The 15,879-nt window shown below is 34.4% G+C and overlaps 1 protein-coding gene across 1 annotated transcript; it reads left to right on the top strand.

Moving 5' to 3' along the window:
- Positions 1-903: 903 nt before the first annotated feature.
- LOC132760098 (von Willebrand factor A domain-containing protein 5A-like) lies at positions 904-15,579 on the top strand (the record flags this gene model as incomplete). The annotated part of the gene is made up of 8 exons (XM_060751994.1): positions 904-1,031; positions 1,823-2,025; positions 5,147-5,363; positions 5,793-5,962; positions 9,053-9,161; positions 9,716-9,820; positions 14,761-14,884; positions 15,432-15,579. Coding segments are annotated over exons 1-8 (1,164 nt in total), but the record flags the coding sequence as incomplete, so codon positions are not given.
- Between the last annotated feature and the right edge of the window lie 300 nt (positions 15,580-15,879).

The raw sequence follows: 15,879 nt of genomic DNA, 5'->3' as shown, positions 1-15,879 counted from the left end.
AGAACCAGATTGTGTACACTTTACATTGGGAATACTTTCTTATTCTACATGTACTGAAAAAGGCTTGCCGAGGGCTGAAAATGGGATGAACAGCATAGTTCATTTAAGGCATAGATAATGAAAAAACAAACAATTCCCAGCAAAAATTTTCATTTTGTTTATTGAAATATGCATGAATTTGTAGAAAAAGTCCATATAAAGGTCATCAATCAATGTTATGATGCCCCTTAAGGTAGCACACCACAGTAATGTAAGCCACAGCTTCGAATGGCCAGGGAGGATTTCTTGGATATAGTGAATATTCTGGATTTAAATGACTGGTTGTCTTTAAAAAATGCATTTTCAGCATAAAATTTGTTTTTGTGACATCTAATATGATCACTGGCAAATTCGAAAACATGGCCAGAAATCACATGCTGTTGATTATGAATGTCAAGGCCGCCATTTTTTGTAAACATTGCTTTTATACAGCATGCACGGTAAAAAGAAGTCATTTTACAGGGGGGTACAAACTTTTAGCAGTAGCAAAAAATCTACCTGGTTGAGGACTAGTTTCTTTGTGATATTTTGCATGTATAGGGAGTTGCTAAAGCAGAGACGGTGTTCCTTTAGCCTGTATATTTGCAGATATTTTTTGCCAGAGGGTCGAAATGTGTTGTTTTGGGTCTCGGGCCACTGTAGATTTTGGGCTTCAACGGAATGAATTGCAAATTTTTTTGACTGCCTGCCTATTGCAGATGGGATAATTTCTTTGTAGATTTGCAATCTTATGTCATATATGTTCTCAACAAAATGTGTTTTCTTTTTCCAGGTTGTGTAGTTTGGTATCAGAATTATTAGACGTATTGCTTGTAGGACATTGACGGCAGGAACTTGAAATTAACTGTGGAGTGCTACCTAATATTTGTATGAACACTGTTTGATATTTCATAATTATATCTCAATGAGTACCAGGAAAAGTGAAACGATTGCTAAAAGAGATGTCCCTGATAAACCAGCGTTCGGTTTTAACTCGGTTAAAGGAGAACCATGTAAGTTGAAAGCCTAATTATTCGCTAATTTGTACGAAATGTAGTGTGATTCGGATAGGAGCATCAATTGGACACTAGTAGTCTACTCTAGTACACAATATGTGGCTGCATAATGAAAAAGCCATTATGATAATTTCAATGATGCAAATGTTGCTGTTACCAGCTATTTATCTCTAAGTTTTTTTTCTATTTTTATGTAGACTAGTAGGGAATGAAAACTAAATGAAAGGAATTATATATCCAGTTATTGAGTTAACCATTTGGAACTCGAAAACAAACTGAACAGATGTACATGTCAACGAGGTTGATTTCCATCCTGGAGAGCCTGGTCATCTGTGTTCTTCTGTCTTTAAGATAAATGGCATCAGCTTAAAGTTTTTCATGCAACTTCTGGTATGCTTGTTTCTTCCCATATTTATTTGAGATTACTACATGTATCCAAAGTCATGAAAAGTCCATGGCTTTAGCATGGATTTTGACAGAATTATGGTCCTTCTTGAACTATAAAAGATTTTTGTTGTGCTATTTTGAGAGTTAAAGCTTTGCATGATATTTCAATCTTCAAAAGTACTGCAGGTATTAATTTGAAACTTAATTCATGTCTTCAAGGTCATTTATCAAGGTCTCTTAGGTCCATAACTCTGACATAATTATGGCCCTTTGTGAATTTTCAAAATTATTTGAACAATATTGAAGATTCATTATCATGTCATGTATCTTTTAATGATATCTTCCTCTCTGTTAATTTGTAGTTACATAACCTTTACATGTATTTCACTATTTCTTTTTAGTTCAAATCAAATCTGTCAAAGTTGATGTAAATATTATTGGTCATGTTGCTGAAGTTACATCATGTTTGACTTACTGTAATGAAGGAAAAACACCTGTTTCATCAGTGTTCACATTGCCTGAAGTTGAAAATGGCACAGTATACCAGCTTGAAGCTGATATTGGTGGACAGCACATCGTTACATCTGTTCAGAGAAAGCCTGAGGTAATTCTTAATAAAGTTATAAATATACTGAAACTTCAGACTGTCAGATCTTATGCTCTTATTTAGAAAAAATTCTGAATTAAAAAATTAATCATGAGAATGTAATTTTAGGGTTTTACCTAGAATGGTTATAATGAGTTTTAGCTTCGACAAATAATGTAGCTATCCTATTTATCTGTGCTTTGGCATAACACTTTGGTTAGTGTTTGATGAGTCACTTCTTGTACCACCTTATTTCTCATCAATCACTGAAAATATTTTTTTGTAGCTTCCACTTACTTGAGATCATAATAGGTCATTTTCCAAGTATGTATTTTGGCAGAACTATGGCTCTTTGTAAACTTAGAAAATTGTTACTGTACGTTGTGCATGCAATGTCAATCTTCAAAAGTGTTGAACAGACAGCTCTGCATACAGTCAAAGAGTCAGTTGGGTTTAAACATATTTATTTAAGCTTGATCGCGAAACAAGTTCTTGCAACTTCTATTAATCACTTTTGAGTCTGCTTCCTGGAACCAACCAGTACTGGTGCCATATGAAGAGACATGGTCGTGACCAGAGTAGGGCTGGAACCTGTGATCTCTGGGTTGAGAGGCAGACACCTTAACCATTAGGCCACCGCTCCCTTGGGTCTGTAATAACAAAACATAAAAATAGTCATTTAATAAAGTATTAATAAAGTATTATGGCCTGAGAGCTTCAAACATTGTATGTGGATGAACCTTGATAAGTTCTATCTGCAACATTCATTTTCACTTAACAAGGTCAAAGGTCATGGTTACTTGGACCTATAAAAAGGAATCAAGTGGCCATTTAGTCTAAGTGCATTGACCTAGAAACTTCAAACTTTGAATGTAGATGCAAATTTTGAATGATGGATTCTACCTTCCAAATCCTTTTTTAAGGTCAAAGGTGAAGTTACTTGGACCTGCTTAAATTAAAAATTAAAGTGGCCATTCACTCTAAGTACATTGACAAGAACTGTATGTGGATGAACCTCTTTGAGTTCTACCTGCCCTATCCATTTACAGATTAAAAGGTCATGAAGAAACATAAAAGTGGGTATTAAATCAGAGTGCATTGATATAGGATTTTTAAACTTTGTTGTAAATTCACCTTTATGAATCCTACCTACCAACTCACATTAACCCATGCTAACTACATGTCATTTCATTTTTAGCTCGACTATTCGATAAGAATAAGTAGAGCTATTGCAGTCACCTGAGCGTCGGCGTCGGCGTAACCACTTATGTTAAAGTTTTTGTAATAGTTCAAATATTTTCAAAGTCCATAGACATATGGCTTTGAAACTTTGCACACTTGTTCACCATCATGACCCCAACCTGTAGACAGGAGGAGGTAACTCTATCAAGCATTTTGACAGAATTATGCCCCTTTTTCGACTTAGAATTTACGTTAAAGTTTTTGTAATAGTTCAAATATTTTCAAAGTCCATTGACATATGGCTTTGAAACTTTGCACACTTGTTCACCATCATGACCCCAACCTGTAGACAAGAGGAGGTAACTCTATCAAGCATTTTGACAGAATTATGCCCCTTTTTCGACTTAGAATTTACCTTAAAGTTTTTGTAATAGTTCAAATATTTTCAAAGTCCATTGACATATGGCTTTGAAACTTTGCACACTTGTTTACCATCATGACCCCAACCTGTAAACAGGAGGAGGTAACTGTATCAAGCATTTTTTTTACTATCAAGCACTAAGAATAATCGAGCGTTGCTGTCCTACCGACAGCTCTTGTTTTGTTTATGGTCAATAACTTTAATTTTAACTTGATATATGAGGGGTGTTCGGAAAGTTTAAGGACTTTTGCTGTAGTTTAATAAATAATAGGAATTGAAAAACAAGAAAAACACCATTAAAATATTTAATTCTTTTACAGCCAGCTGTAAAAATTACAATGAAATACATTAAACAATAAGTAAATTACAAATAAAACAAAACATACACCGAAGCATACCCGGAGCAGGCTAACGTCACGTCAGTGCTAAATATGTTAACATCAAATTTCCCCGATCATCATATCGACTCACTTCTCAACGTAATCTCCATTCACAGCGATACATTTTCTATGCCTCTTGACCCATTTGTCGTACGTGTCCTCGTACCAGATGTTGTCGAATGACAAAACTATTCTCTGGGTTTCAATTTGTAATTCCAACCCGGAATCAAAGAGTCAACCACGCAGCTGTGCTTTGATTTCCGGAAAAACTCGGAAATCCATCGACGCGAGGTCCGGACATCCTCTATTGACTCTCTTCCGTTTCGGAACATGTCATGCCGTCCAAATACTAGCGATCTACAGCATTTCTTTGTTGTACTAGATGCTTGAATCATTTTATACGTCTCCGTTGGTGTCTTTTCTATTTATATACAAAACTTGATGTTTCCCCACGACTTCAACGTCTCCTATTGACGTCATTTTTCTCTTGATTTGGGTAAGCACCAGTGATGTTAAAACCGTTGTTATTCAAACAATTGTAACGATTTACAAGTAGAATTTTCAGGAAATGACGTTGACATTGTATTTAACGCTCTTGCTTTTTCCTGACATTGTGCATTGAAACTTAAAAAAATATTATCAATTAAATGTATCGGTACCATTATCTTTAATACGATAAAATCGGAGTGCTCCGGGTATGCGTTATGCGGTTCCTATAGAAACAAAATTCGAGCGGTATTTGTCTATTCTTGTTAGTAAGCGTTATACTACATATTGAGCACATATTTAAATTACATTTTGTGAAATATGGATAAAAACGCACCATTAAGGAAAAAAATACAGCAAAAGTCTTTAAACTTCCCGAACACCCCTCGTATATGGATGCATTTTTATGGCCTCTGCTGTCACACCAATGTTTTAGTCAAAAGATAAGAGAGCAAGGCCAGTTTGACTTTTATTTTAAATGCTCTCTTTATTTAGAAATTGTGCAGTTAAGCATTTGGAAACATGGATTGTGCTGCTTCTTGATTTATGAATATCTCCCAAAATATGATTCTCTAGATTGTACAAGTGTATTGTAGGCAGATGCTAGAAAGATATGACATTCCTTTGTGTAAAGTGTCAGTGAGCTGACATATTTTTTACCCCATTACAGGCACATTTGACAAAGGAAGATGCATTTAATCATGGAACAGCAGCCATGATATACAAGAGAGACAAATCCTCAGAGGGTGTCAGTTGCATGCTGGGAGATGTTCCAGCTAAAAGTGAGGCTTCACTTGTGTTGAAATATGTGACAGAGTTACCACAAGAGCCTGATGGTCAACTCAGGTTTACACTTCCTACAGTTCTTAATCCAAGATACTCTTCAGGTAAATCTTACCCTATATCTTGTGTGTGAAATGGAATTGCCCTGTTTTGTATTTGCAACAGTCAATTATTAACCTACATGTAAGATATTTAAATATCTAGATAAAATTTATTTTGTTAACACAAACACTCAATAGTTTTGAGTCTGGGAGTCATTTACATATGTGGGTAATAAAGTTATGAGAAAAAGTAGTTCACCTCACTGAAAGCTTCAGATATATTTTATTAAAATTATCATGAGACTTGAAGCATCCTGTTTTAAAGGATTTATATGACTTTATTCATTTTGTAGTTTCCATTATGACTTTAATAGAATTGACATATCTGAAATTTCAACAACAAAATATTTTTTTTTCGAACCCTGTAATACTTTAGCTTTTGCATTTTAATCTGTAATGTTAAAGGAACAATAACTCTTGTTTATATTATAGATAAGGGAGATAAAAAAGCTGTTAAAAATGACAAAAATGTTGCTCCATCCAAGGTTCCATATAAGTTCAGTATGACAGCCACAGTTAAAGCTTACCATAAAGTTACATCAGTGACTTCGGAAACTGTTAAGTTAAATGTTACATTTGAAGAAGACAACAAGATAGCAAAGGTGGGTGAATAGAGTTACTTATGAAGTTAGTTGTGGTGAATACAGCATGGATTCATTGCCTGCAATGGGAATGGTTTTCATTATAATACTTTAGACCAAAAAGCAAGTAGATCTATCTGCAGAAGCAGGTGCGATAAAGGAACTCCACTGAGGTGTAATAGAGTAAAATAATTTAATACTAAATATAACTTAATGTTGTATAAATCAACTGGTACATTAAGAATTAAAAATTATGCAATAGATAATATATATATATAAATAATCAGAATTGAATTGATAATCAATTTTATGCTGTTTTTGGCCTATTCGAGTGAAAGGCCATGCAACGAATGATCTGAAATTTTGTATACAAGTTATTTGTCAAGACCTACATCAAGTTATACAAAAATCCTGATTTTTTTTCCCCCATCCCTTCATTTCATAAAATCTCAATGGAGTCCCTTAAGCTTTCATCTATTAATGTCCTAGGCCCTGACCCCTGGACTAACTGCAATGCTTAAAATGGCACCAGTGTCTCCAATACTTAATGTTTAATGGGAAACTACACTGAAAGGATGTTCTAACTAGACCTTTTTTTAAATTAAAATTATTCAATAATGGTAAAAGGTATGGACTTTATTATTTGCATTAATTAATTACATGGCCAATGTTTTTTAAAAATCATGAAAATCATCGACCGTGACGATATTCCAATTTGCACGTGCTTTCATGTGTAGTTTTATAATTATGCACGAGATTTTGTGAATTCAGTGCTCAAAATCGATTTTTCTTATCAAATCAGTATTCTATAGCAAAAATCATACCAAAAAAACATTTTAGTGATAGAACTGCTGAAATGCTGCGTATGAACAATGCAGAACGCGCTCGCGCAATTGGCATGTTACAGGCTGGCTCATCCCGAGTACAGGTATTCATCATTAAAATATTCTGTTCATCTAAATATGGTATTAAATCATTCTTCGTGAAATAATTTATTGTAAATAACAATATTTAATCAAATTATTTTAGCATTTATACATGTAGCTTAGAAAATGTACAGATATGATATGAAGTTGCATGTCTTCTGTTCTCTCTGCAGGTTGCTCGAATTTTTGGCAGGCATGTCTCTACAATCACCAACCTCTTCACCAAGTTCCAGCACACAGGTCGTGTTGAAGATGAGCGCAGGCAACCTCGCAGAAAAGTGACAACTCCAGCACAAGATGCACAGATTGTTGCTAATCACCTTAACAACCGTTTTAGAACTGCAGCTTCAACCGCCAGGCAGACGATAGGCACTCATAACAGATCAATAAGCCAGAAAACGGTATTTAACCGCCTCCGTGATCATGGTATAAGAGCAAGGAGGCCGTTTCGTGGCCTTGTACTTACCGACGTACATTGCCGAAGACGTGAGCAATGGGCCCGTCGTCACCAGAGAATGACTCGTGCTGAATGGGCCAACACGAAAGCCGTTTCAACTTGAAAAACAGTGACAACAGGATGCGCGTCTATAGGCGTCGAGGCGAACGTTTAAACGACAGCTGCGTTCACGAGCGTGACCACTACGGTGGGGGATCGGTGATGGTTTGGGCTGGGATTTCCTTTCATACTAAGACCAACCTCGTAGTCATCCGTGGTAATCTCAACGCTTTGAGATATCAACAGGAGATTCTGATTCCGGAGGCCATTCCTCACCTGCGTGCCGGTGGGCGAGGTATGGTTCTGATGCAGAATGGGGCGATCCCGCTCACAGCTGCGACCACAGAGAGGCTTCTACGACAGCAACAAGTGAGAGTTCTTCCATGGCCGTCTAAATCCCCGGACATGAACCCCATTGAGCATTTGTGGGATGAACTTGGCTGCCGTGTTCGGAACGGACCGAATCCGCCCGCAAATTTTGTTCAGTTAGAGCAGATGCTGATCCAAGAATGGGCCAACATTCCTCAGCAGACTATTTCAAACTATGTTATGTCGATGAGACAACGATGTGCTCACTTACTGAGAGCTAGAGGTGGTCACACCAAATATTAAACCAGAGAGTTTTACCAGGACAGTTAAGTGATATTGTTGAGTGACTTTTCACATTGTTATTTTGCCGCCATTTTGCGACTTTGACTTTTTATAAGACTGTTTTTTTCTGTTAAGTTTGACATTTTATCGAAATGTGATTTAAATAAAATTCTACAGAAGTATGCATCTTATGTGTAGTAATAAATATCCGAAATATAACCTAAATTGATCAATACATTAAAAAAATATAGCTGATTAACCAAAGGTCTAGTTAGAACATCCTCTCAGTGTAGATTTTCAAGTAGTGATTTATATTTGACACTTCTTCATAATTAATCTTGTGTATAAAATGAATAAGTACTTGTACAAATACATGTATATTAGAAATTTATTTACTATATGCAGAATTCTAGCTTGTGTAAATTTATTTCCTTTAATCATGCAACATGTATGAAAATTTGCTCTTTCTACACATTTCTCAGTACAATTATATGAAATTCAATAACAAATCAGAAAATGAAAGTAGGCCTGGAGAAAGATCTATACAAATTGAGCCGCATCACGACAAAACCAACATAGTGCGTTTGCGACCAGCATGGATCCAGACCTGTCTGGGCATCCACGCAGTGTGATCAGGATCCATGCTTGGTAAGTTGGTAAGCGAACAGCATGGATCCTGATCAGACTATGCGGATGCGCAGGCTGGTCTGGATCTATGCTGGTCGCAAACGCACTATGTTGGTTTTGTCGTGACGCCGCTCATATGTTTTCTTGCACAATGTATCAATTACTATAACAACTTTGGAGTGATAACTAAACACTGTTAATTTACAGTATTTATATTGTTCCTACAGTATTTATTTATTTTAGTATGATTGTGTAGGAAGCCATTAGCTTATAGACACACTTTTAATCCCTTCCTTGAAGCAGCCAGTACTGTGTAAGAGTGTAAAGATTCTTGCTCAAAGAATCAACCACATGCCCCTGACGGGGTTTGAACCCACGCAGCTAGGGATCATTAGATTACTAGTCTGACATGTTAACCACTCGGCCATGCCGCCACTTAAAAACGATATGTATACATGTATTTATTTACAGGTGTTAATTGGTGATGACTTTAAGTTTGACAGAGATATACAGTTGTGTGTGTTGTATGAGAAGCCATATTCTCCACAGGTCATCCTAGGAAATCAAAACCCAAAATCTGGTATGCTTTACATGTAACTTTTCTTGCATGTTCTAATTAAATGCTTATAAAATTTGAAAAATAGTTTATATATCTCATAGAAGTGAAAGATTTTCAATTTTTCATGAACATATTAAAATTTTTTGCATTATATTTGTTCCATAAATAGAGACTATTGAATGAGGGTAGGTAAATATTAAATTATTGAACAAGTTGAATAAAATCATATTATGTGAGCCTCTAGCGGGCATAACAGTTCTTCTTCAACAAGTTGAAAGAATTTTGTAATGAAGCTAAACAGATATGATATTATGTTTATTACATGTCCAAAATAAGAATTGTTTACATTAAAAAGTATCAATTTTTCATTGGCATGCTTAAAGTGTAATGTTAACATTTTTCAAGTCTTTATACTATGCTTGTATAATGCAAATGTCATCACATCATTATACATGTATGGCTATGCAATACCTTCTTTAATAAGTTGTAAATGCGGCATGGATATGTGATTAATGTTGCTTATGTTGCAAAAAGCATCGTATACTGAAAAGAATATTTGTATTATTTATTTTTAGAGGAAGTGTGCAAAAAAGATATTTGTATGTTGAGTTTCCAGCCAGATTTAAGAAAGATTTCTATTGCAACCAATGGAGAATATGTGTTTATCATTGAAATGTCAGGTAAATCAGATATATATATGTTTATATTTAAAATTCTGATACTGCAGACAATCATGCTGTAATATATAGACTGCTTTCTGGTTTACTGTGACACCGGTCTTCAGGACTTTGTTGTCTGCAGCATAGGCCCCTGATTTCCGGATGCCTGGGACATTATGATTTGAATAAATATTATTGAATATGAATATTTTTACAGGTATTGGTAAGCATATTAGAATATAAGTGCATAAGAGCTATAGTATTGTAAACTTTATCCTCTTGGGGGCAAATTTCTGTGTATGATCTTATATGATCAATAGTGATAGAATAAATGTATCTTTATTTATTTTCTCCCTCACTTCGTTTGTCTTAAAATAAATTATTTCTTTCCTAAACCATATAATCCAAACCAAGAAATAAGAAAACTCAGATAAGGTTCTATAGATTGGGGTTTACTAAAGCTCATATATGAACATTTTTACAGCAATACATCACACAATATAATGTCATATCAAAGGAACGCCTTAATTAGTACATACATGTATTATTTCTATATATATAAATACTTCTGTAAAAGCAACAATGTTGATTATAATTATACTATAAACATACTTCATGAATTTGAAATCAATGGATCAATACTATGAAATGGGATTATTTTTTTTTTTAATCCTGCCGGAAAAAAAAATTATTCAAAACGAAAAACAACCATTTTAAAAATAATTATTCGGAAACACAGGTTAATCATATGCTGCGAGCCGGCTGCCCCAACCCCAACTCTTATTATTATTATTTTTTTTTTTAAATTTATAGTTTAAGAGGGGGGAGATAGGGAGAATCCAAAGCTCTGGCCAGCGAACAGGCTCTCTCCGCACCCTGCTTTTAGAATATTCTTTTTATATTAAAGAATTACTTAACAATTGGATAAAACTTAAGAAAATAAATCAATTTGACAAATTCTCCCAATACAATTATTGATCAGTCACATTGTAAAATCCAGTCTTTGTCATGTTCATTTATAAAACATTCTATTAATATATATAACAGGTATCAACCGTCTCCTCATGAATATACAATTTATAAAATTAAAGAAATTTGGTGAACCTTGTATACTGTGTAGTAAACCTCAAATGATTTAAAACCGCGAAAAAACTCATGAAAATCACGTGCCCCGTGCATCATTCTACCCAATATAAACCAAACACCAAAAAGATTAAAAAGTACCAAAAAAAAAAAAAAAGAGTAGTACTTACACATTAATACTTTATTATTATTATTATTTGTAGTAAAAGCAGTAAAATCTACCCCCTTTTTTGGAAAGATATTTTTGCACCATAGCTTGAAGACAGAAAACATTATCAATTGCCGAATACCCAGCCCGAAAACCTGCCTGAGGTTTGTCAAACTTATTGTTATTTTCAGCAAATTCATACAAACGCTTATTAACGATGCTTGAAAATATTTTATATAGTGTATTAATAAGAGAAATTCCTCAATAATAACTCGGGTCACAGGTTGATCCAGCTTTATGTATAGGACATATTATGCTAAGACCTTAAGATTGAGGGAATTCACCTGTTTCAAATATTTGATTAAAAATTAATACTAAATAAGGTGCAATACTGTTTAAACTATTCTTATAAATTCAGATGGTTTTCCATCTAAGCCGCAGCTTTTTCTGTTTGCTAACTTCCGAATAGCTAACTCAACCTCCGTTAACATAAATGGTCCCTTTAAGTTTGATATATCATGTGTATTATCAATGATGACGTCATCATTTTCATTATTATATCTAAAGGTAATATATCATTATCAAACAATAAACCATGAAAATATGTATACCAGTCATCGGCTCCGATACTTGAATCTATAAATTGCTTTTGTTTTGCTTGTTTAAGTTGTTTCCACATAAAACATGGATTGTTTCTATTATTAATGAGCTTTTGCCGATTTTGAGACTGGTACTGATAAAAATTATTCTAACAATAATTCTTAAATTCATTATTTTTATCTTTATAAATTCTTAAATCAGATGCATTTAGGTTTGATGTTCAAAACCGCCTTAAGAATGAGTATTTCTGTCTTTTAAGCATTTCACAACGTTCATCCCACCAAGGTGGTTGCAACGTGTTTGATGAATTGGAAGCCAACATATAACGTCCAGCATTATAATATAAAGACTGAATAGTTTCAATAGCTCGTTACAAGACTTGTTATTAGTTGGTCATTATCTAAAAGTAGAGCATTTTTTTGCTCAGGAAAATGGTCACCATCATTGGTGATCCCGCCATTTATACATTTTTAGTTCCGATAATGTATTATTTACAACATTTGTATTACGATTACTATCATTTAAACCATAAAATTTTTTAAACAACAATACAATGGAAAATGGTCCGATTTAGTTTGATCAAGTACACTGAAGTTACATATATTTTCAAACAACTCTGACGAGGCTATCATATAGTCGACAATGGACGCTCCGTTGTTAGAAACGCACGTAAAATTTCCCTCTAGATCCCCATTAATTCTTCCATTTAAGAAATGTACATCTAAAACACAGCACATTTGTACTAGTGATTTCCCAAAATTATTTCCACGTAGAACGTCTTTACTATTTCGAAGCAGTTCAAAATAACTACCTTCATACTCAACTTCCCCAAAAACAAAATCTAAGTTATCATGTGGAATAAAGTCTAAATAATCTTTCGTATCACCTGCAAGAAATATTAAATCATTAGGAAATTCTAAAGATATTTCTTCTAAATTTGATTGTAAATAAGAAATGCCATTTCTTTCCTCTCTGGAATCGTAAATAGACGACCCTTCAGGTGATACATAAACAAAGTACATAATAACATTTTTACACTTGAAAACTTTTGAAAAATTACAATATAATACAACACAATCCTCAAAAGTATTCTTAATACGTGTAATAATATTCAGTTTATATAAACTGCTTTTTATAAAAACAGCAATACCACCGTTATTACGTATGCTATAAGAACGTTGTGCTCTAACATGTTTATAACAAATATAAGATTCTAAAAAGGAGCTAAATTCACCAACACTTTTTCCCCATGATTCACACAAATGAATAATATCAAAAGAAGAGAAAAAATGTATAAGTTCAGCATTGTCAACATGTTTACTTAATCCCGCAATATTCCAACTTACAATGTTTATACATGAATAATCATTGTTTATTTGGCCTTGACCGTATCCTTATTCTATATGAGATGAGTCGGAAGCATCATCGGTCAAACCTGTATCATTCCCTATTGGTCGGTTTACACAGCGCAGTTGATCGGGATCTACGTCAGCACTCACATGGTTTCGTACATCCAATTGCTGCATTACATGTAAAACATCGTTTGCCTGGCCACGTGGTAAAACACGTGGGCGTGTAATCCTCCGGCAAGCACCAATTGACACAATAGACTGTGTAGTGTCATCGTATTTGTACACAGAATCATTCACTATCAGTTTGTCATACCGAATTACAGCATAGTTACCATTTCTGTCAACATCCTTTCACTCAGATATTTTCTATGCATTCGGATCTTATCACTAAAGTCCCGTTGAACTGAATAAGATGTATTTTCTTGAAGCAAATCATTTAAACGTTGTAATATTTGTTCACAATCCTTGTATTTATTGAATTGTACAAGTATAGTACACTAAGTTGGGTTGTTTGATTTAATCCGATGCGCACGATCGATTTCTACTGTGTCGGCTAATTCATGTAAATTTAACGTCTTTTTCAGAAAGGATCGAACTTTCTCCTCAGATTTTGCCCATGCTTCATTTATATTTCCAAGAATTCCATTAAAGTGTAAATTGTTCCTTCATGATTGGTTTTCTAGGACATCTAGTTTATTTTTGACTTGAGATATTTCTGCTGGTAGCAAATCATTGTCATGCTTTAGCCTTTCATTATCCTGCTTTAACTTGTTAATTGTCGAGAATAATGAGTCAATTTTTGAATTCATATCTCTGGCTTCAGTAACTAAGCGTTCATATTGCCTATCAATGTCAGTTTTCATATTTCTAAGGAAAGTAAACATATCAGAGTCTGTATTACTAGTACTAGTATGAGACTTACTTCGTGCATTTCTAGTGTCATTTACCGGTCTATTGTTAGGGGATGCCACCTGTGAAAATGTGTACGAGGATATGGTCCGCTGTCTAGTCACCACACTGTCAAGACTCCCGGTACCCGGGGTAAGCACATCAGCATGCCCACTGCATGAACCATCAACCCCTGAATGTCTTTGTTGTCCCTTTCCCCGTATCACATCAGGCTTAGGTGGTCCAGGGTTTCTTTCCACATCACCACTCAATAGAATCACAATGGCTACACACGTGCACAGACAAAGTATTCCAGAAAATGACTATTTCAGTCCCTTTGAGATAACTAGCACTTGAAAATGCTTCACAGATTTAGAGCGAGTTGTAAAACATCCTATTCTCATACGCCAAATGTTAATATCCACTCCCATTTTCCAATTTTACTAGAAGTTTACACATGTAAAAATTTGACCTGCCGCCATAACAAGGGACGCAACTAAATAAAGTATTGAACACCTGAATAGAAAGATTACAGCATATTCTTAACATGAACCTGCTTTATTAATGATATCAGAAAAACAGTATAAAATTCAAGAAATCATACTTTGCAAATAAGTCCACTTTTTGACATTCGCAAAATTTTTGTGACACATAAATATCCACTTATACAGTACCTGGTGGAACTGTGGTTCAACTCAGGAACTCCGTTGTGCCTGAAATTATGCAAGGAGAAGCACCTAAGGTCTTCTTGCACCACTACAGCTGGAAAGTCGCAATACAACCTTTACAGTGTTGGTGCCATGTAAAACTCAACCAAAAGAAAAATTGATAAAATTAATTCATCAGTGACTTATCATGTATACTGACCCTTTGTTATTTACTATTTTTAGGAAAGATGGATAGAACTAAGATGGGAAATGCCAAGAAAGCACTGCAGCTGTTCCTAAGGAGTTTACCAGCTGATTGTTTCTTTAATGTCATATGCTATGCCGCTAAGGTCAACTCTCTATTTAGGTAAGAATACTTTTATTTATACTTTACCACTTCCTGGAATATTATAAAGTAATATAATAATTAACCATTCCTCACAATTCCTATCTCATATTGTTTTGAAACTAGTTATACACCAGGTACAAGGTAGTTTGTGACAACTTAATAAAGTTAGGGTGTATGATGTTGAATAGATTTGTTTCAATCTCATTTAAAAAAATAAAAGCGTCATTGGCCAAGTGGTAAACGGCGTTGACTTCAAACCACTTGCCCCTCACTGCTGTGGGTTTGAATTCCAAAAGTGATTTTTTATTCTTTCTTTTGAGGAAGCTATCCAGCTAGCCTATTGAATGATGGTTCTAGTCAGGTGCCCATTCTAGCCTGAAATAATGCATGGAAGGGCACTTGAGGTCATCCTGTACCAGTAAAGCTGGAAAGACGCCATATTACCTATACTTTATTGGTGCAACATGAAACATGACCAAACAAAAAAAAATGACTTTAAGATAGAAACAAATGAAATTTTTAAGCAAAGCATAAAAATAGAGGGACATTGATTTTTTGTGTGTAGAAACAGTAATAAATACACAGAGAAAACACTGAAAGAAGCATTCATATTCTTGGAAAAGATGAAAACTGACATCACCAACAATGCAGACATATTCAAAGCTTTACACCACATATATGGTAAAAAACCTATATCCGGTCATCCCAGAAAGGTAAGTTTTCTATTATTTTTTTTTTATCTTTCTATAAACAAAAATTTTTTCAAGATGCATAATATATTAATAAATAAAGATGCATAATATATATTCCATCACTCCATGTGATTTGTCACAATATAGACAAAGAAGAAATAAACCAGGAGTTAAACTGCCAATAAACACTGGTTAGGGACTACTTGTTTATGTGGCTGTTATGTTTCCTCCCTTGATTATATAGTTTAAAAAGCCTTTTAAAGCCCAACAATAAAAGCATTTTTTATTTATATTTTCAGTTCTTATAAATGTTTCTTTTCA

This window comes from Ruditapes philippinarum, unplaced genomic scaffold (assembly GCF_026571515.1).
Source record: "Ruditapes philippinarum isolate M1 unplaced genomic scaffold, ASM2657151v2 ctg17866_1_1_1_1, whole genome shotgun sequence".
Lineage (NCBI taxonomy): Eukaryota > Metazoa > Mollusca > Bivalvia > Venerida > Veneridae > Ruditapes > Ruditapes philippinarum.
Note: the sequence above shows the minus strand (reverse complement) of the source record. Positions and strands in the feature narration are given on the sequence as shown.